Raw genomic sequence first — 22,788 nt, forward strand, 5'->3', positions numbered from 1 at the left:
AATATATGAACTACTTCAGAGCAGAAGATTTCTGTGCTACCGGGCACCATACAGAAGGCCTAGGCACCAACCAATAAGGGTGTATTCTGCTCTTTTAGCAGGAGGAGAGCAGATGGGGGGTTGATGGGGTAAGGGGAAAGGTCAGGCAGAGCATAGAGGAAGCAGTGTGGCATAGTGGATAGAGCACGGGCCTGGGAGTCAAAAGGAGCTCGGTTCTAATCCCGGCTCCTCCACTTTCCTGCTGTTTGACCTTGGGCAAGTCACTTCCCTTCTCTGGGCCTCAGTTATCTCATCTCTAAAATGGAGATTGAGACTGTGAGCCCTGTGTGGGACAGGGACTGTGTCCGACTCAATTTGTTTATATCCACCCCAGTGCTTAGTACAGTGCCTGGCACATAGTAAGCTCTGAACAAATATTCATCATTCAGTCAATCGTATTTATTGAGCGCTTACTGTGTGCAGAGCACTGTATTAAGCACTTGGTTGATCCTTGCTTATGGATAATACAAGTTATTATTATTATTAATAATAATAATAGATAAAAACCATTGACTGATCGATTATTTCCTGACATTTCCCATCTTGGCTCTCCCCACCACTGTCTTTCAGCAGCCCCGATTTGGGGACAACGACCCTGCTGTTTAGCTTTCTCCTTCCGGAGGTCTCATGGAGCATAGAATGGACAGTGGTTTTCGGCCACTCCCACATTTTTCTTCATTGGACTGAAGAAATGTAAGTTGCAACATCAGTTAGAAAAATAAATAAATTGGGTCACACGTGAAAAATTCCCTTTCCCTCTAAACTAGCTGGGCAACGTTCCTGTGTCAATTGGTCAGGTTTGGGGTTTCGTGATAGTCATTATTTATTTAGTATTTATTCTCTCCTAAGAATCAACGCCTTATTGTGGCGGAAGAGTTCAAGTAAGCTGATGGAAGCTTAGAGCTATGCCATTGACAGATATTCTCTCGCCAAGATTACCCATAATGGAGAGGTCTAAGCCGAAGCATCGGACAAAGTCGATTCACCTGTGTTGGGCAGCAGCGGCATGGGAAAGAGTTAAAGGTGATAAAATCAAGTGCTCAAAATGATCACTGAGGCCTGTCTACTTGTTTTGTTCTGTTTTGTTGTCTGTCTCCCCCCTTTTAGACTGTGAGCCGGTTGTTGCGTAGGGATTGTCTCTATTTGTTGCCCAATTGTACTTTCTAAGCGCTTAGTGCAGTGTTCTGCCCACAGTAAGCGCTCAATAAATACGACTGACCGAATGAATGAATGAAAACGTTGACCGAAGACACCGGCAGAGACTTAAGGTTTTACTGCGTAGTGGTAGGCAGTGGTAAACTACTTACTTTCTCATTTTTTACAAAGAAAACTCTAATATACATACCAGAGTGACTGCAGAAGAGCGAAAGTAGGACATTCTGGAGAAAATAGGTCCATAGAGTCGCTATGGATCGGAAATGACTCATCGGCATTTAATGATGATGATGATTGTATTTATTAAGTGCCACTATGTGCTAAGTGCTGGGTTGGAGATATGATGATTAAATTGGACACAGTCCCTGTTCTATCCGGGCCTCACAATTTTAGAGGAAGGAAAAGTATCTTCCTCCCATTTTTACAGGTGAGGTGACTGAAGTGCAGAGAGGTTAAGCAACTTCCTCTAGGTCACACTGCAAACAAGTGCAGAGTGGAGACTGGAAATCTGGTTTCCTGACTCCCAATTCTGTGTTCTTTCCAGTAAACTCACTGTTTCCCAACTTCTCAGGGTGCTTTCCATAAGCAAGGATCAGCCAACGCTGCCAATAAATTTGCTCGCTTATCTGTGACAAGTGAAAAATTAAAGTAGCTGGAGGAAAATCCTCTGGATAAGTAGCAGAAGCAGTAGGGGAGGCAGTAAGGCAATATTAGAGAAAACATCACACAGAGAGATAAGCTAAAGGCATCACACACTCGGCCAGAAGCTTAAGGAATTCCCTCCCCTCTTTATAGACAAGGACCACCCTCTCCTCCCCATCTTCAAAGTCTTATTAAAATCACATCTCCACCAAGAGGCCTTCCCCAACCAAGCCCTCATTTCCCCTACTCCCTCTCCTTTCTGTGTCACCTGTGCACTCAGATCTGTAGCTTTTAAGTACTTGATATCCACCGCCCCCTCAGCCCCACACCATTTCATTCATTCATTAATTCATTCAGTGGTATTTATTGAGCGCTTCCTGTATGCAGAGCACCGTACTAAGTGCTTAGGAAAGTACAATACAAGAATAAGCAGTGACATTCCCTGCCCACCATGAGCTCACAGTCTAGAGTGGGGGAGACAGACATCAGTACAAATAAATAAAATAACCGATATGTACATAAAGTGCTTTGGGCCTCGGAGAGGGGAAGAGCAAAGTGATAAATGAAATGACAGATATGTACATACGTGCTTTGGGGCTGGGAGGAGGGAAGAGCAAAGGGAGCAAGTCAGGGTGACGCAGAAAGGAGTGGGAGATGAGGAAAAGTGGGGCTTAGTCAGGGAAGGCCCCTTGGAGGGGATGTGCCTTCAATAAGGCTGTGAAGCGGGGGAGAGTGCATGTGTAATTTTAATTGCTATCTCCCAATCTATTCTGTAAGTGCTTTATAGGCAGGGAACATGCCCACCAACTCTGTTCTATTGTACTCTCCCAAGTGCTTAGAACAGTGCTCTGCATACAGTAAATGCTCAATAAATAAAATTAATTCATTGATTACCCTCATCTGATTGTCACAAGCCAATCTAGTTGGTTTACTGCTGCACTTCCCAGTAGTGCAGCACTTAAACCGCACATTTGAGACTGCATCACGGTATCTTAAACATTTGTTCTGCCTACCCCACTTGTTCGTTCATTCATTCATTTTTTCATTCAATCGTATTTATAAAGCACTTATTGTGCGCAGAGAACTGTACTAAGCACTTGGGAAAGTACAACGATAAACAGTGTCATTCCCTGCCCACAATGAGCTTACAGTCTAGAGTAGGGGAGACAGACATCAATACAAATAAATAAAATGACAGATAGATACATAAGTGCAGTGGGGCTGGGTAGCCGGGAAGAGCAAAGGGAGCAAGTCAGAGCGCCGTAGAAGGGAGTGGGAGATGAGGAAAAGTGGGGCTTAGTCTGGGAAGGCCTCTTGGAGGAGATGTGCCTTCAGTAAGGCTTTGAAGGGGGGCACTTGTGTGTGCCTTGTTCTGGTTCTCTCTGGAGAAGCCGTTTGGGGATCCTTCAAATCCACTCTCCAGACCCGTAACAACAGCTGCACCAACACAGTGCCGATGAGCTGACTTGTTGTTGATAAGCTTCTCTTGATAGCTGATGTTGAATAAGCTAGTGAAGCTGCTCAAGAAGTCAGTGGTGCCTTTTTTTAAAAAATAAAATAATATTTGTTAAATGCTTACTATGTGCCAGGCACTGAACTAAGCCCTGGGGTACAGCTGTAATTTATTTTAAAGTCTATCTCCTCTTCCAGATAGTAAACTCCTGGCGGCCAGGGAATATGTCTGCCCCACTCTGTTATATAGGGTTCTGAGTACAGTAAGTGCTCAATAAATACCGTTGGTTGATTGACTGGGGAGGAGTGTAAAGGGGGAGTAAGCAAAGTGAAGAGAGTTGATAAAAACCATGAAGCCAGTGGCAAGGAGTCTTTGCTTGATGTAGTGAGAGATTGGTAACTGTTTTCAGGGGTTTTGATTAGAGGGGAGAATGAGTGAGGGTTCAGGCAGGTAATCTGGATATATTAGTGCCCACTACAGGTACATTGTCAGATTCAAGCTGCCCGATCTGGTAAACGTCAGTTTTTGGTCATAACCATACCTGCTACATTTAACAAAATAAGGCTGGGTAGGGAAGAGCTGATAGAAGATTGTGATGCGGTCATTTGACACAGAGTATATGGTAGCAGCATGGCTCAGTGGAAAGAGCCCGGGCTTGGGGGTCAGAGGTCAAGGGTTCGAATTGCGGCTCTGCCACTTGTCAGCTGTGTGACTGTGGGCAAGTCACTTAACTTCTCTGTGCCTCCGTTACCTCATCTGTAAAATGGGGATTTTCTGTGAGCCTCACGTGGGACAACCTGATTACCCTGTAACTCCCCCAGTGCTTAGAACAGTGCTCAGCACATAGTAAGCGCTTAACAAATACCAACATTATTATTATTATTATTATTATTACAGTGCCTGGCACATAGTAAGCACTTATCAAATAACATAATTACTATTCCGAATTAATCAGGTTGGACACAGTCCCTGTCCCACACGGGACTTGCAGTCTCATTCCCCATCTGACAGATGAGGGAACTGAGGCACAGAGAAGTGAAGTGACTTGTCCAAGGTCACACAGTAGACAAGTGCCAGTGCTGGGATTAGAACCCAGGCCCTTCTGACTTCTAGTTCTGCAAAGTCCAAATCTCCCAGTCATACAGAAGGTTGGTCCAATCAGGGCTTTGGAGACCTTCAGCTTGGTCCAAAACTTGATGCTCGCTTAGCATCAGTTTCTGACTGCCAGTCTCTTAAATGACGTAAAGACCTTCTAGATTCAGTTTCTCATTACTCTGCCTAACCATGAATTGTTAGGTAGTGTGCTTCCTAGATAGCAGAATCTGGAGAACACTGGTTGAAAAAAAACTGGAATTTTATGTTGGATTGCCCTGACAGTGGAGACTGGTACACACTGTGTTAGCTTTTTCAGGCTTATTGTCGCTTCATAATATTTAATGACTGCCAATAATCTCAGATAATTGCCACATATTTACCCATTTGTAACAAACATAAAAAAACAAGGAAATATATTGCCAATTGGGAAAGCCATGCTTAAAACAGGAAATGTGTATTGAGAAGCTGTGTGGCCTAGTGGATAGAACGCAGGCCTGGGAGTCACAGTAAGTGCTTAACAAATACTATTCGAAACATATATATATGTGTGTGCATACATAAATATATATGTCCAGTTTGCAGAAAGTCTACATAGCTCAATGAATTTTATCAAGAAGTGTAACCTAGCCCCTCTATTTCTTACAAATAATAAATTGTTAATGGTCTCTAGTTATTTCAGCTGATTAAAAACTTGCCAAAATTTGTCAGAAAATAGTAAAAAGAACCAGCACTTAGAACAGAGCTTGACACACAGTAAGTGTATAACAAATACCATTATTATTATTGTTGTTATTATCGATAAATTTATAATTTTTTTCATTAATATGCAGTTTAGCAATATAGTTCAAAAATAATATTTCCCTAGGATCTATAATTGCGACAGCCCCGAGTTTTCAACCCAGGACAGAAGAATGCTGAAATGAATCATTCGTGCTCAACAGTGGATGTTGGCAAAGCACAATTTAAGGTCCCTGGTTTAATCAGGAAAAATCTTATCTCCCTCAGGCTTACAGGTGATGCCACTCTCTGAGTCGCTGAGCTGGCGGGGGCATGAAAACTTACCTTAATGTCCTGGCTGAAATTACTGATTTTCTGCCAGCCGGCATTAGCCAGATGATAATTTACCCAGCGGAGTAATAGCTCTTCTGGGGAGAGTTTCATTAGCTGCTCCAGTTCTTCCCCCTCATTTAGCAAAGCAATCAACGCTAAAAAGAATGACATGAAATGGGGACGGGTGAATTAATCTCTCTCCCCACCTTCTTGGAAACCTCCCGGAAGAGGAGCTACCGCTCGGTTTACCTTCGTTTCTGGACAGCTCGATGTCAGCAAACAGCCCGACTTTAATGATCTGCCACAGGAGGCCCAAAACCAGGTGAGGTTTGCCCTCCTTCAGGTCCTGGGCACCGATATTGACCACCGTACAGCCAATGGCGGAGGCCGAATTCAGGGCCAGATTCAGGTTTTCCTGCAGGTAAAGTGAAAGGAGTCAGTAATTCATTCATTCAATTATATTTATTGAGCATTTACCACATGCAAAGTACTAAGTGCTTGGGAGAGTACAGTACAACAACAAACAGACACATTCCCCACCCACAGTGAGCTCACAATCTAGAGGGGGAGACAGACGTTGATATGAATAAATAAATTACTGATATATAATCTGGGGGCTGGGAGGGGGGCTGAATGAAAGGAGCAAGTCAGGGCGACATAGAAGGGAGTGGGAGAAGAGGAGAGGAGGGCTTAGTCAGGGAAGGCTTCTTGGAGGCGATGTGAAGGAGGAGGTTTTGAAGTGAGAGAGAAGCACTGTCTGTCTGATATGAGGAGGGAGGGCCTTCCAGGCCAGAGGTAGGATGTGGGCGAGAGGTCAATGGTGAGATAGACAAGATCGAGGTACGGTGAGAAGGTCGGCATTAGAGAAATGAAGCGTGTGGGCCGAGTTGCAGTAGGAGAGTAGCTAGGTGAGATAGGAGGGGCCAAGGTGATGAATGGTGAGGAGTTTTTGTTTGATGTGGAGCTGGATGGAAGAGTCACGGCAGTCAGTTTCGTGGAGCAGAGCAGAACCACAAGGCTGAGTGTCTGGCTCGGGGGCCATTTCCTGGAGGAGTTTTTCGGGTTGTCCCCTGGGTTGCCATGAGGTGAAGGCTGCTGGTTAGAAAGAGCATCAGCTCTAAATTCCCCGTCTCTGATAAGTATGAGGGTACACGATGCAGCGTACGACTATGTGGAGATTGTTATTTACTGAACGGGTGGGACCAGACCAGGGAAGCTGCTCAGAGCTGGTGACAACCCCAAGTCCAATGGGAAGCACCATCTTATCTACCTAAGGGCCCAATTCACTGTTACAGAGTGGCTTCGTGGGAAGAGCATGAGCCTGGGAGTCAGAGGTCCTGGGTTCTAATGCGGGCTCCACCACCTGTCTGCTGTGTGACCTTGAACAAGCCACTAAACTTCTCTGTGCCTCAGCCACCTCATCTGTAAAATGGAGATTAAGACTGTGAGCCCTCTGTGGGACAGGGACTGTGTCCATCCAGCTATCCTGTATCTAGCTCAATACAGTGTCTGGCACATAGTAAGAGCTAGAAAATAAGGTTATAAAAAAAAAACCAACCCAAAGAACAAAGCCAGGCATTTTGTCCTCGGAGAGCTCCCCACAGCAATGAGGGAAAATCTCCAGAAATCTGATCCCCCGCTCCGGTCCACCCTCCCCCAGTTCCGCTCCCTGCTGCTCCTGGCTCAAAACTGCTCCATCTCCCCATTTTACAGATGAGGAAATTAAGACCCAGAGAAGTGAAGTAACTTGCCAGGGTCACACAGCAAGCAAATGGCAGGGTCAGGATTAGAATCCAGGTCCTGTGACCCATACTTTCTATGAAGCTACCTTGTTTTTCATGGTGGAACCCTAAAAGTCAGCACCTCTCCAAAGGATGCTGCATAGGGATAATAATAATAATAATAATAATAATAATGTTGGTATTTGTTAAGCGCTTACTATGTGCCAAGCACTGTTCTAAGCGCTGGGGTAGACACAGGGGAATCAGTTTGTCCCACGTGGGGCTCACAGTCTTAATCCCCATTTTGCAGATGAGGGAACTGAGGCACCGAGAAGTGAAGTGACTTGCCCACAGTCACACAGCTGACAGGTGGCCGAGCCGGGATTCGAACCCATGACCTCTGACTCCAAAGCCCGTGCTCTTTCCACTGAGCCACGCTGCTTCTCTACTACTAATAATAGTAATTATTAGTATTATTGTTATTAATAATAAAAACCAGCACCTCCTCCAAGGGGTGCTGCATAATAGGTGGCAAACAGTGGGACAAAAGGGAGGGAATCAGAAGAATGAAGCTTTGGCTTCTAGGAGACTGTGCTGCAGGAACAGTTTCTGGGTCTCGGAAGCCAAGGCTCCTCCGGTGGGTAAGGGTTCTTCCTCTGGACCGCCCAGCCTCGACTCCCCTTCTAAATCGCAATCTCCTTGTGTCTACCAATGGCGCTTTGCATATAGTAAGTTCTCAATAGATTCCATTGATCGATTGATTAACTCAAACACATTGCAGGGAGCCTGGAACAAAGGTCGGGGCTTTGCACATGGGTGTCGGGGCTAAACGTCAGCGTTATAAAAGCCATGTTTTCTCTCCATTTCTGTCCCTCCCAGCCACCATATTTCCATCCCTGAGCCTGAGTGTGCCCGGAACTCCTCAGCCCCTCCTGGAGTTCCAGCCCTTGCCAAAAACTGGTGGGTGCCGTGCCCTGGGACTATTTCTTCCCACGACTGATACATTTACATTTTTAATGGCATTTATTAAGTGCTTACTATGTACTAGGTGCTGTACTAATTGCTGGAGTAGATACAAAAGAATCAGAATGAACGCAATCCCTGACCCCTATCGGGTTCACAGTCTTAATCACCTTTTTACAGATGAGGCAACAGAGGCCCAGAGAAGTGAAGTGACTTACCCAAGGTCACACAGCAGACAAGTGGTGGAGCCAAGATTAGAACTCAGATCTCTTTCCACTAGGCTCTGCCGCTTCTCATCTACTAATCATTGTACTCACCCAAGTGCTTAGTACATTGACAGCAAAGTACCACCACGCCACCAAAGTCCAGCACTTACAGAAATGGTGAAAGGTGTGAGTTTCTTCTTGTTAATTGCCCTTTCGTCGATCGTGTCTGGTTCGGACAAGTTGATCATCTTGCTGAGGGGGGAAAGAGTTGAGATTTAGATCGCCGAGAAAGCAGTAATTCTTTTCATCTTGTGGTTCTTCTAACTTTAATTTTTATCTCATTTTTTAAATTGCACAGCCCCCCAAAATAATGTAAACCAGGGGGTACTCAAGCAACCTAATATGCTTTAGAAGTTTTTCACTGTAACTACGAAACCCAGAAAGCTAGCAAAAAAAAAAAAAAACCCTAGTCCACTTACTTTCCTCAGAAATGAGTCTGTAAATCTAAGATGCACATCACTAACTTCAGGCACAGTCAGTCAGTCGTAGTTATTGAGCATTTATGGTGTGCAGAGCACTGTACTAAGTGGTTGGGTGAGTACAGTATAACAGTGGAACAGACATATTCCGTTTCTTTGGGCAGGGATTGTCTCTATCTGTTGCCGAATTGTCCATTCCAAGTGCTTAGTACAGGGCTCTGCACATAGTAAGCACTCAATAAATACTACTGAATGAATGAATATTCCCTGCCCACAATGAACTTATGGTAGAGAGGGGAGACAGATATCAATATAAATAAATAAAATTACAGATATGTACATAAGTACTGTGGGGCTGGGAGCGGGGACTGAATAAAGGGAGAAAGTCAGGGTGAAGCATAGGAGAGTGGAAGAAAAGGAAATGAGGGTTTAGAGAAGGCCCCTTGGACAAGATCTGCCTTCGATAAGGCTTTCAAGGCGGGAGTAGAGTAACTGTCTGTCGGACATGAAGAGGGAGGGTGTTCCAGACTGGAGGCAGGACACGGGTGAGAGGTCAGCTTCAAGGTAGACATGATGGAGGTACAGCGAGAAGGTTAGCCTAAGAGGACCAAAATGTGAGGGCTGGGTTGTAGTAAGAGAGTAGCGAAGTGAAGTAGGAAGAGACAAGGCGATTGAGTGCTTTAAAGCAGCGTGGCTCAGTGGAAAGAGCACAGGCTTGGGAGTCAGAGGTCATGGGTTCTAAACCTGGTCCGCCGCCTGTCAGCTGTTTGACTTTGAGCAAGTCACTTAACTTCTCGGTGCCTCAGTTACCTCATCTATAAAATGGGGATTAAGACTGTGAGTCCCACGTGGGACAACCTGATCACCTTGTATCACCCCCCCAGCACTTAGAACAGTGTTTTGCACATGGTAAGCGCTTAACAAATGTCATCATTATTATTATTATGTTATTAAAGCCAAAGGTAAGGAGTTCCCGTTTGATGCAAAGGTGGATGGGCAACCACTGGAGGTTCGTGAGGAGTGGGGAAAGATGGCCTGAACGATTCTGTAGAAAAACGATTGAATGAATGAATGGAGGAATCTATAATTCTATTGATTTATTTTGATGTTATTGCTGCCTGTCTACTTGTTTCGTCGTCTGTCTCTCCCTTCTAGACTGCGAGCCCGTTGTTGGGTAAGGATTGTGTCTATCTGTTGCCGAATTGTACTTCCCAAGCACCTAGTACAGTGCTCTGCACACAGTAAGCCCTCAATAAATACGATCGAATGAATGAATGAAAAATGATCTGGTCAGCAGAGGGAAGTAGGAACTGGAGTGGGGAGAGACAGGAGACAGGAAAGACAGTAAGGAGCCAGCTGGAACAGTATATTTATCTCAGTTTTCAGAGGACAACTCCTGTATTTTCCTGGGTCTTGCCTATATTTTAGTATCTGTCTACCCTCTGAAAGCTCCCTGTTGGCTCGAATCGTGTCTACCACCTCTATTGTATTGTACTTTCTCAGGTGCTTAGTACACTGTTCTGCACACAGTAAGTTCTCAACAAATACTGCTGATTTCTTGAATGATTGATCGGTTACCTCTGCCCCAGCTGGACTGCATTCAACACATGGTTGCCTTGGCACTTAGAGCGAGGGACCCTGCATGGGGGTCCAACTCAGGTTAAGACATTTTCCCCTCGTATCTTGGGGCACAAAGAGCCCCGTGCCCAGGGGCTGTGAAACAGCATGGCCAGCGGATAGAGCACGGGCCCAGAAGTCAAAAGACCTGGGTTCTAATTCCGGCTCCGCTACTTCTCTGCTGTGTGATCTTGGGTCAGTCATTTCACTCCTGGGTGTCTCAGTGTCCTCATCCTTCAAATGGGGATTAAGACTGTGAGCCTAATGTGGGACAGGGACGGTGTCTAACCTGATAGGCTTAGTACAGTGCCTGGCTCATAGTCAGTGTTTAACAAGTACCATAAAAAAGAGGGCTGTCTGAGGAGGTCTATGTGAGGAGGGGCATAGGTGGATCACTAAGATCAAAAATAGCCTCTTCTTGTCCTCGCAAACTGTAGCTCCAAGACGGAGCAGTCAGTCGGTTAATCGCATTTATTGAGTGCTTACTGCATACAGAGGGCTGTACTAAGCGCTTGGGAGAGTACAATGTAACAATATAATAGATATATTCCCTATTTACAGTCTAGAGGAAGCAGAGAGAGCAGCATTCAGCTTGGAGCAGCAGGAAGCAGATCTGGGAAAGCGTAGACCGGAATGGGCGATAGGATGGCCGGGACTTGTCCCTCTCTGCTGTAGGGAGCTCCCTGAGGACAGGATGACTGGGTTTGTTTTTGGGGGGGTTTTTAATGGTATGTGTTAAGCAGCGGCATGGCTCAGGGGAAAGAGCCTGGGCTTCAAATCCTGAACTGCCACTTGTCAGCTGTGTGACTGTGGGCAAGTCACTTCACTTCTCGGTGCCTCAGTTACCTCATCTGTAAAATGGGGATTAACTGTGAGCCTCACGTGGGACAACCTGATTACCCTGTATCTACCCCAGCGCTTAGAACACTGCTCTGCACATAGTAAGCGCTTAACAAATACCAACATTATAATTATTATTACTATGTGTAAAACCCCGTTCTAAGTGAAATAGGTCTATTTATTTTGTTAATGAGATGTACATCCCCTTGATTCTATTTATTGCTATTGTTTTTGTCTGTCCGTCTCCCCCGATTAGACTGTAAGCCCCTCAATGGGCAGGGATTGTCTCTATCTGTTGCCCATTTGTACATTCCAAGTGCTTAGTACAGTGCTCTGCACATAGTAAGCACTCAATAAATACTATTGAATGAATGAAAATAGGTCAGATATTATCCCTGCCCCACAAAGGGCTCACAGCCTCAGTAAGAGGAAGAACAGAACTGAGGCGGAGAGCAGTAAGTGATTTGCCCAAGGTCATAGAGCAGATACGTGGGATTAGAACCCAGGTCCTCTGACTCCCAGGCCCGGACTCTTTCCCCTAGGCCATACTGCTTATCTGGGTTATTACCAGGGGACACTGAAGCCTTGAAAGGGAAGTTGAGCCCAGGCGTCCCATCACCTCGTCCTGGCCCCATCATTTTGCTTTCGGCCACAAAGTTGAAGCCTCGGCTTTCGTTTCCCCTTTGGATCTGAAGCCCAAGAACTACGGAGACCCTGTAGACCCTGACCCTGATGGGGAAGGGGCTCCAGAAGCTGAAAGGTCGGCAGGGGCTGGCACGTGTGAAGACTGTAAAGCAGCCCCTTGAAGCGCACACAAGGGTCTCAGGGCCTATGCAAGCGGGAGAAATCTGGGCAAGAAATAGTTGCCCAGTTTACCCACATACTTACCTGCTTAGGGAAGTGGAGGAAATCACTAGAGATTTTCAGACAATTTCCAGAAATCCCACAACCTGTAATCTGTAATCCTGCCCCATGACGATGATGATGATAATAATTATATTAGCAACCGTCTATATGTAGACCATAAGCTTCTAGTGGACAGGGATGGCATCTACCAACTCTGCTGTACTGTATTCATTCAATCGATTTATTGAGCACTTAGGAGAAGCAACGTGGCTCAGTGGAAAGAGCCCGGGCTTGGGAGTCAGAAGTCATGGGTTCGAATCCTGCTCTGCCACTTGTCAGTTGTGTGACTGTGGGCAAGTCACTTTACTTCTCTGTGCCTCAGTTCCCTCATCTGTAAAATGGGGGTGAAGACTGTGAGCCCCACGTGGGACAACCTGCTTCCCCTGTGTTTACCCCAGCGCTTAGAACAGTGCTCTGCACATAGTAAGCGCTTAACAAATACCAACATTATTATTATTATTACGGTGGGCAGAGCACTGTACTAAGTGCTTGGAAAGTGCAACTGGACAGCAGATAGAGACGATCGCTGCCCAACAATGGGCTCACAGTCTAGAAGGGGGAGAAAGACAAGAAACAACAAGTAGACAGGCAACGATACCATCCAAGTATTGTACTTTCCCAAGGGCTTAGCACAGAGCTCCCCACAGAGTAGGAGTTCAATAAATTGACAAATAAATAGATTGAATGCTTGAATTATAATAATAATAATGATAATAATGGCATTTGCTAAGCACTTATTATGTGCAGAGCACTGTATTAGGTGCTGGAGTAGATACAAATAAGGTGGTGGACACAGTCCCTGTCCCACGTGGGATTCATGACTGACTGAGGAGGGAAGACGGGTATTGATTACTTTTCTTAAAAAAAGTTCCTCCCATGTTTCCCCACTCCTCAAAGACCACAGTTGTTGCCCATCCACCTCCACATCAAACAGAAACTCCTCACCATTGCCTTTAAAGCATTTAATCAGTTCCCTCCCTCCTATCTTATCTGGCTGATTTCCTACTACAACCCGGTATACTCTTTTCGTTTTTCTAACACCAACCTACTCACTGTACCTTGATCTTGTCTATCTCACCACTGACCCTTTCCTCATGTCCTGCCTCTGGCCTGGAACTCCCTCCGCCTTCCTATACAATAGACCACCACTCTCCCCATCATCAAAGCCTGATTTAAAATCACGTCTCCTCCAAGAGGCCTTCCCCGACTAAGCCCTCATTTCCCCTACTGCTTCTCCCTTCTGCATAGCCCTTGAATTTGGATTTGTACCCTTTAGTCACCCCACCCTTTGCTATACGACACTTAGGTAGGTAGGGGTAATTTATTTTAATGGCTGTCTCTCCCTCTAGGCTGTAAGTTTCTTGTGGGCAGGGAACACGTCTATTGACTCAATATAACTCCATGGTATTGTACCCTCACAGGCAACTAATACAGTGCTCTGCACACAGTAAGCACTCAATAAATGCGATCGATTGATCGATTGAACCCCCATTTTACAGATGAGGAAACTGCGGCAAAAAGAAGCTAAAAGACTGGCCCAAGGTCACACAGCAGACAAATAGCAGAGCTGGGATTAGAACCCAGGTGGTCTGACTCTCAGGCCTCCTTTCTTTCCATCAGACTCCTCCGCTTCTGCCTCAGGCCAACGAGCATTTTTCTGAGGGTTTAGGGCAATGGGCTGGGTCCACTCACCCACCCAGAACCTTCTCCCCCAGGGCTCACCAGAGCAGGATGCCATCTGCCAGTGACCTGAAGAGGCTGGCATCGTTCGCGTCCATGGGGATTATGTGCTTACAGTCGGGATCTTCTTCCAGAGCTTTGTTTATCCAGTGAACAAAAGCCACTTTTTCCTCCTCTAGAAATGGAACATCAAACAGCCAGGGCAGGTGTTAGCATCGGGCCTCGCAACCCTCAGAGCCACTTCTTAGTCACGGTGGAAAACGGTGTTTCCATTCATCCATTGGTTAGATAGTATTTACTGAGCTCTTACTGTGGGCAAAGCAGTGTATTAAGCGCTTGGGAGAGTACAGTGTAACAACAAGCAGACACATTCCCTGCCCGCAAGGAGCTCACAGTCTAGAGGGGAGGAGACAGACATCAGTACAAATAAACAGACATCAATATAAATAAATAAAATTAAAGATCTATACATAAATGCTGTGGGGCAGGGAGGGGGGGAAGATCAAAGGGAGCAAGTCAGGGTGATGCAGAAGGGAGTGGGAGGTGAGGAAAAGTGGGGTTTAGTCTGGGAAGGACTCTTGGAGGAGCTCCCGGGCTCCTCTCATTGGCCGGCAGAGAACGAGGACGATTACGTGTTTTTACCTCCTTTGGGCAGACGGCGTCCTCCATCCTGCTCATCGCTGACTTGCAGATGACCGCTTACCTGAGTAAGAATGCTGCGTGCCCTCGCTGGAAATGGCCGAGGTCCCTCCGATAGCGGTGATCCCCTCCTTTTTGTTTATTGACTTTCGAAACGATTTACAGATTTCTTTGCTTTTCAGCTCCTGCATTACCTGGAGTGAGCCAAATCAATCAATCAATCACTTAAGCAATCAATCATATTTATTGATGGCTTACCATGTGCAGAGCGCTGTACTGACCTCTTGGGAGAGGACAATATAACGATGACACAGACTTGGAATAAAGGAGTCATTTTTATTCATTGTGGGCTGAGGCCGGACACCCAACCAACGTATTGACACATGGGAACTGCCACAAGGGAGGATGCTCGGATGTCAGATATTTGGCTTCTGTTCAATTCCACAACTGAATGAAATCGAAGTCACTGATTATTCAGTAAATACAATTGATTGAGTGACTGATTGATTCCTAAGGTGACTGTATTTTGGGGCTCAGAGAGGGACAGGGAGCGGGGCCAAAAGGTGAGACCCCAAATCACCGAGTGTGTGCTGTACACAGAACACTGAACTAAACACTTGGGAGAGAACACTACAACTTCATCAGTGGTATTTATTGAGCTCTTATTATGTGCAAAGCATTGTACTAAGTGCTTGGGAGAGTACAATACAACAGAGTTGACAGACACGATCCCTGCCCACATTGAACTTACATTCTAGAAGCAGTATGGCCCAGTGGATAGAGAGAGCATGGGCCTGGAAGTCAGAAGGACCTGGATTCTAAACCCAGCTCCGCCCCATTTTTTCTTTGTAACTCTTACAAGTCTCTTCACTTCTCTGGGCCTCAGTTACCTCATCTGTAAAATGGGGACTAAGAGAACGTCAGCCCCATGTGGGACAGGGACCGTGTCCAACCCGATTTGCTCGTATCCACCCCAGGGCATAGAACAATGCCTGGCGCAGAGTAAGCGCTTAGCAAATGCCCCAGTTATTATTATTATTATATGCAATATGTAGACCAGATCCCTGTCTTCAAGGAGCTTCCAGTCTAGGCAGGAGGGAAGAGAGAGAAGGAGAGAGAGGGAGTCAGACGGAGACAGACATAGGGCAACAGATGCGCACACTCACACACACAAACACACAGAGTCAATCCATCAGTGGTATTTATTGAGTGCTTTCTGTGCGCAGAGCACTGTACTAAGCACTTGGGAGAGTACAATACAACAGAGTTGGTAGACGTTCCCTGCCCAAAAGCTTACAGTCTAGAGATGGGAGGAAAGGAAGAGAGGGAGGAAAAAGCAGCCAAGGGAGAGAGGCAAAAGGGTCATGGGAAACACTTCTTGGACTCCAGATGTCCCATTTGGAATTTCTCTACTCATTGAAAGGCACCAGAGAGGTGGACTAACCAGAGCTCTTCACAGCAGGTGAGCGTCTGTTCTTGGAAAACTAGCTAGTCTGCTCTGCGAGATTCTCTGAAGTATTGTCAAGTGGCTAAGCATTTTTCAAAGCTCTGAAAAAAGAATCTGAATTGTCCCTACAAGAAAAATGGCGATGGTCCTAGGAGAGACAGGTTCCGTGTGAAGGTTCTGGAGGAGACCCTACTGTGACAGCCCTTGTTTTTGGGTTGGTTTTTTTTCAAGTGCTAACTATGTGCCAGGCACTCTACTACTGTACTTAACTCTGGGATAGGTACAAGCAAATCAGGTTGGACTCAGTCCCTGTCCCACGTGGGGCTCACAGTCTTCATCCCCGTTTTACAGATTAGAGAACCGGGGCCCAAAGAAGTGAAATGACTTGCCCGAGGTCACGCTGCAGACAAGTGGCAGAGCCAGGAGCAGAACCCAGGTCCTCTGACTACCAGACCCGTGCTCTAACGACTAGGCCATGCTGATTGTCAGCTTCCGGAGCTGCAAATCTGACAGCTGCCGCTGAATCCGAGCACGGGGGACTCCCGCCACAGCAGCGGAGGGCTTCTCCCGCCTATGGAGCTAAGGGGGTGCCCGCTGTCGGGACTTTATATTCACGGGGATCCTTAGGCTACTCACCGACACAAATTCTTCAAAGTTGATTTTACCATCTTTGTTGTTGTCGGCGAAGGTCAGAATCTTCTCCACAATCTCCCGCACCTTGTAACCAGGCAGGGGGAGGCTGGCTTCTTTGAAGAGGTCCTGGAGCTCGTAGTCACTGACGTATCCGCTGTTGTCGACATCTGGAGGGGGCAGGAGGGGAATGTCAGCCTTTAGGCATTAGGATTTACTTCATTCTGACCGACTCTTAATGCTGACTGAAGGGCTGGCTCTCTCCGGAAGCTGGTCTGGCCTGACTGGAGAGGAAAGCCATGCCCAAGATTCGCCAGAGAAGAAGTTTAGACTTTGGGAAGCAACGTGGCCTAGTGGAAAAAGGTAGGAGTCTGCAAGTCAGAAGACCTGAGTTATAAGCCCGGCTCTGCCACTTGCTTGAAGTGTGACCTTGGGCAAGTGACTTAAGTTCTCTGTGACTCAGTTGCTTCTGCTGTCAAATGGGGATGCAATACCTGTTCTGCCTCCGACTTAGGTTGTGAGCCTCATATGGGACAGGGACTGTGTCCAACCTGAAATACTTGTGTCTACCATGGTGCTTAGGAAAGAAATGGTATTTGTTAAGCATTTACTATGTGTCAATCACTGTTCTAAGCATCGGGGTAGATACAAGGTAATCAGGTTGGACACAATCCCTGTCCCACGTGGGGCTCACCATCTTAATCCTCATTTTACAGATGAGGGAAGTGAGGCACAGAGAAGTGACTTGACTGAGATCACACAGCAGACAAGTGGTGGAGCTGGGATGAGAACCCAGATCCTTCTTGGCTTCCTGGCCTGGTCTCTATGCACTAGGCCATGCTACTTCTCTTGACACATAGTAAGCTTGACATGTAATAAGCCCTTAACAATTATCATAAAGAAAAAGAAATTCAGGAAGAGGAGAGAGCAACAGCAGTTTTTTTTATAGTGGCTGGGCTCAGCGTGGCATTCCCAACTCTAACTAATGAAAAAAGTATTTCAGAGAACCTGCAGAGGAACTGCCCGGGCCTGTGGCTGCGGCGACATGCATTGTTCCGGGTTCCAGGGGAACGACACTCCTCTTCCCCCAGCTCCTCACCCTCAGGAAATGACGGTCCACAAAACAGCTGTGATGATCCCAAATCTTGCAGGTAAACCGATGGATAAATTGACAACAAAAGCTTGCGTGGCTTCTGTTCATTCTACAATCACGCCGTCATCATCAGGAAGACAAAGTCATTTCGGACCCACTCCGGATCAGGTCTCAGAGAGCAGGGTCACATTCTGGCCATCAGAGGAACTGAGGGAAGTGGGATGGGGATGGGGGTTGGGGGTGGGGGAAAGGGAGCTGTGGGAACGCCTGGCTCCCCAAAGAGGAGAAGTCCCCACACTGTCTTTGCCTCTCTCCCTGGGTCAGGGCCCTCTCCCCTCCAATCCAGAACCGCTCTCTGACATCATCTTCCCATGGCTTCAATCATCACCACTACTCACCCAGAAAAGATACATGGGGGACACCCCACAGCAGGGCCCCTGCAGAGAGAGGCAGCGGTTGTCCACCGGTTGTCCACTGTGTGACCTCGGACAAGTCATTTAACTTTCCTGTGCCTCTGTTACCTCATCTGTAAAATGAGGATTAAGACTCTAAGCCCCAAGTGGTAATGGACTGGATCCAACCTAATTACCTTGTATCTATCCCAGTGCTTAGTAGAGTGTCTGGAGCATAGTAAGTGCTTATCAAATACCAAAAAAGAAGCAGATTGGCAAGATACTGGTGAATCCCAGCCAGAGTTCCATGTGGAATTTGAGGGAAGAAACATTAAGATTTCCTCTGTCCTTCTAGACCTCCAGAAGACATGGAGGGAGGCAGAAGTCTTATTTTTTATTCTTTAATTTCTTCTCTTTTTTTTTGGTCTTTGCTAAGTGTGAATTATATGCCAGGCATGATAGTAAGTGCTGGGGTAAACAAAAGCTAATCAGGTTGGATACAGTCCATGTCTCACATGGAGCTCACAGCTTCAACGCCCATTTTGCAGATGAGGTAACTGAAGCACAGAAGAGTTAAGTGACTTGTGCCCAAGCTCACGTAGCAGACAAATGGCAGAGCCAGGATTAGAACCTAGGTCCTTCTGACTCCCAGGCCTGTGCTCTATCCATTAGGCCACCCTGCTTTTCATGGGTGAAGGGTGAGGGACAAGAATTCAGGAAGCCACTCAGAGGCCAAAGACCTCTGCCAAGTGTTTGGTGATGAATTTTAAAGCTATTCCAGAAACAGAAGTATCTCTTCCTTGTGACCTTGAGTCAGTTCTCTCAGGTGCCAGTAAAGTGTGGACCGATCATAATGACAATAATAATAATAATTGTGGTATTTATAAAGCACTTACGATGTGCCAGACGCTGTACTCTGTTGCCGATTTGTACATTCCAAGCTCTTAGTACAGTGCTCTGCACATAGTAAGCGCTCAATAAATACTATTGAATGAATGAATAAATGTACTAAGCAGTGGGGTAGATACAAGGTATTTGAGTTGGACACAGTCCCAATCCAGTGCAGGGCTCAGTCTTAATTCCAGTTTTAGAGATGAGGTAACTGAGGCACAGGGAAATAAAGTGACTTACCCAAGATCACACAGCAGATACATGGCAGAACTGGGATTAGAACCCAAGTCCTCATGACTCCCAAGCCCGTGCTCTATCCACTAGGTTACGCTGCTTCCCCAGCATGGCTGGGGGAAGGTCAAGGGAGGAGGACTTTGTAGTTTAAGCAAATCATCATCAAGTCAGCCAAATGGACAGCCTGCTGGGGCAGCCCTTCCCCAGCCGGGAGCAAACTCTCTTTCCCTTCTTGAATTATTTATTCTGAATATTGACAAAGAATGGCTGTGGTGTTCCAAGCCGATGACTCAGAGGAGAATTCACAAGTGCCAAAGCCAATGAAAAGATCATCTGCTCAATTAGCTGGGCGCTGCATTCTGTTCTATCCAGGGAGGTGGAAAATGTGCTTCTCGGATCTTATAGAAAAAGAGCAGGGGCCCTGGTTCTCCCCTAGCTCGAGCTCACCATGTTCCTGACTGAAAAATTAATAACGGGAACTCACCAAATCCACCATTCCGGTGGTATGAAGAGAGCGTCCCTAGTCAGAAGGACTACCTCAGAGTGGGGAAGAATAAGCAGTGAAGGAGTGAAACCTGTGTATGTGCATTTGTGTGTTTGTTTGTGTTTTGCTCATTACCTATATCCGCCCCCGCCCCTCCTACACACGTACACACCTACACATATATATTAACTGCCATAGTGAATATACCAACTGTGATGTAACCCAATGCCCTTTGAGGAGTACGATTGTTGGAATTCTTTGGGTTTTTTAATTGTAGTTGTTAGGCACTTACTATGTCCCCGGCACTATACTAAGCATTGGGTAGATATAAGGTAATAATAATGTTGGTATTTGTTAAGCGCTTACTATGTGCAGAGCACTGTTCTAAGCGCTGGGGGAGATACAGGGTCATCAGGTTGTCCCACGTGAGGCTCACAGTCTTCATCCCCATTTGACAGATGAGGTCACCGAGGCACAGAGAAGTGAAGTGACTTGCCCACAGTCACACAGCTGACAAGAGGCAGAGCTGGGATTCGAACCCATGACCACTGACTCCCAAGCCCGGGCTCTTTCCACTGAGCCACGATCAGGATGGTCACAGTCCCACAGAGAAGTTAAGCTGCTTATCCAAGGTAACACAGCTGATAAGTTGTGGAACCAGGATTAGAACACACTTGTCTGCTGTGTGACCTTGGGCAAGTCACTTAACTTCTCTGTGCCTCAGTTCCCTCCACTGTAAAATGGGGAATAAGACTGTGAGCCCTATGTGGGACAGGGACTGTGTCCAACCTGATTAACTTGCATTTACCCTGGCACTTAGTACAGTGCCTGGCACAAAGTAAGCGCTTAACAAATACCTTGATAAAATGTGAGAGACTGGATTAGAACCCAGGTCCTCTGACTCGCAGGCCTGTGCTCTTTCCATTAGGCATCATTATTTCTGGGTTCAACATTTGTCATGAAAAGCCTTCAAGGCATCTCTCTGGGCAGCACCCAGCACACTGTGGGGACTGGGTTTGATTTTTATTACCAATAATAAAAATCCGGAGGAAAGACACACTGTTCATTCAATATCAGAGCTGCAAATTTGTGCACACACACACACAAGGACACATGTGAAAAGGTGCCAAATATCTTTTATTTCCTCAAAGTTACTCCGTCGGGTCATGGCCGGGTTTGGAGCAGAATAGTAATAACGTCACATTCTTGAACTCACAAAGCCTCTGGGCTATTAGATAAATTTGACTTTTGAAGCCCGAATTGGCAATCGTTGGGCTGAAACCTTGGGTAGAATGAATTCTCACAGAAGATTTGCCTGTGTCCACACTCTTTTTGCCCAAGGCCTAGCTTTTTTCTCACCCAAATGCCCAGAAGATTGAGGGGATGTTGAGGTTGTTCCACCCTGGGCAGGTAGGTGCAGAAGACAGGGGTCTAGGCAAGATGGACAGGGGTGGGGGGTGGGGAGGTCCCTGACCGGATGGAGGTTATTATTCTGATTGCTGAGTGGCGGAGGATTCTCCTTATCCCAGAGCAGGGCCCACACATCTGGGATGAGTAACCATCCAGAAACAAAAGAGAAGGGGGAAAACCTGGAGAAACTGTGTACAGGGAGATGATCAAGCTCCGATCAAGCAACAGGACGGAGCCTGGAATTGACCCTGATGCCATGCTCAAGGCAGAGCTCATCCCAGCATCTGACCTGGGGACTACCCACTATCGCGGGGAGGGGGATCCCCATTCTCTGGCAAAGAGACGGGTTACCCTGCAGGCCCAGGGGCCGGGAGCGAGTCAGTGGCCTTGTCATTTATTAACCATATTTACTCAATCCGTGCAGGAAAGAACAACCATTACAAAGGTCAGTTCTCTCAGGAATTCTCCAGGCCTCTATCAACTTCTCTGAGAGTAATAAACAAATCTGCTGAAATCTCCTTTGAGATAGTTGAAGAAAAGTTCTCACAGCAGAGGTCGGTTTAAGAGCAGGTGGGAGACCTGAAGAGTTTCCACTGTCCAGAAACCTACCTATTTTATTGAATGCTTCCTGAAGTTCTTCCAGTTCTTCCCGGGAAATGGTCACTGTGTTGTTTTCCATCTTGGTTACCGTGAGTGACTTCTAGTCCTTTTCTCAGAATCTGGAAAGGGAATAATTTCGAGAATTAGGGCCACAGAGAGCACTCGAACTCACGTTGAGGCCAGAGGGTAAACATGGCCTTCAAGCACAATCCCTCCCGATTGTCCTGGTGGAAAAATGATGACTCCTCCTCTCTCATCCCCCCTCCGGGCTCTGGCGGAAACAACGGGGAAGTGTTCAGGATCCCGGAAGGCACAGGCCCTGGATCACACCTGGCTCTCAGCACTAACCGACCCTTCTCAATAGCCTGCCTGGTTTCCGGTTCGCCATCTTTCCGCTTTTCAGGAGAACCAACAGCTCGGTTTCAGAAAATCCCAGCTAAAGTGTAGCATTTCCAAGGGCAGTGGGCAAGGTCAGAGAGTGAAATTACAAACAAATTCCAAAAACAATTTCCACCACCACTGAGCAAAAGGAATGGATAACTTCGTGTCCTCTCTTCTAGGCCCGAATGGATTCTGAAGTTTTTCTCCCTGCGTTCTTTCTAAATCTAACTGCTTCCCACCCAGGGTTTCCTAACTGTGGCTCTGCATCGGCACTCCCTTTTTTCATTTATTTATTTCTTACGGCATTTCTTAAGCGCTCGCTAAGTGCCGGGCACTGTACTCAACGCTGGGGTGGATACAAGCTAGTCGGGTTGGAAGCAGTCCAAGTCCCACGTGGGACTCACCGTCTTAATCCCCATTTTACAGGTGAGGTAACTGAGCCCCAGGGAAGTAAAGTGACTTGCCCCAGGTCCCACAGCAGACAAGTCCCAGAGCTGGTATTAGAACCCAGGTCCTTCTGGCTCCCGGGCCCCTGCTCTATCCACAAGGCCATGCTGCTTCTCCTCTTTTTCCCTCCCTTTCCCCTCCCCCATCCCTCCCTTTCCCCTCCCAACTCCCCCTCACTGCATTTAGAAAACTTCAGCTCTCCACAAAATCATCACAGGTTGAGGAGTCCTGGTGTCAAGAGATCTCTCGGTTTAATGCACCGTAAATAAGAAACTCTCCGTAAAGTCCCGCACG

The 22,788-nt window shown here is 46.7% G+C and overlaps 1 protein-coding gene across 5 annotated transcripts in view; it reads right to left on the reverse strand.

Annotated features, from left to right (window-relative positions):
• PLS1 (plastin 1) overlaps nucleotides 1-22,788 on the reverse strand; it is a 102,313-nt gene that overhangs the window by 29,257 nt on the left and 50,268 nt on the right. For 4 of the 5 annotated variants that reach the window (XM_029073494.2, XM_029073505.2, XM_029073520.2 and 1 more), the window contains exons 2-8: nucleotides 21,676-21,785; nucleotides 16,569-16,732; nucleotides 14,550-14,679; nucleotides 13,889-14,021; nucleotides 8,495-8,576; nucleotides 5,684-5,849; nucleotides 5,447-5,589 (exon numbers count right to left, since the gene is read on the reverse strand). In XM_029073494.2, the coding sequence (XP_028929327.1) occupies nucleotides 5,447-5,589; nucleotides 5,684-5,849; nucleotides 8,495-8,576; nucleotides 13,889-14,021; nucleotides 14,550-14,679; nucleotides 16,569-16,732; nucleotides 21,676-21,745 (888 nt within the window). In that variant the 5' untranslated portion in view covers nucleotides 21,746-21,785. Of the gene's footprint in view, nucleotides 1-5,446; nucleotides 5,590-5,683; nucleotides 5,850-8,494; nucleotides 8,577-13,888; nucleotides 14,022-14,549; nucleotides 14,680-16,568; nucleotides 16,733-21,675; nucleotides 21,786-22,671; nucleotides 22,760-22,788 lie in introns of those variants that run through there. The other variant, XM_029073519.2, reaches the window with a different exon arrangement.

This window comes from Ornithorhynchus anatinus, chromosome 1 (assembly GCF_004115215.2).
Source record: "Ornithorhynchus anatinus isolate Pmale09 chromosome 1, mOrnAna1.pri.v4, whole genome shotgun sequence".
NCBI lineage: Eukaryota > Metazoa > Chordata > Mammalia > Monotremata > Ornithorhynchidae > Ornithorhynchus > Ornithorhynchus anatinus.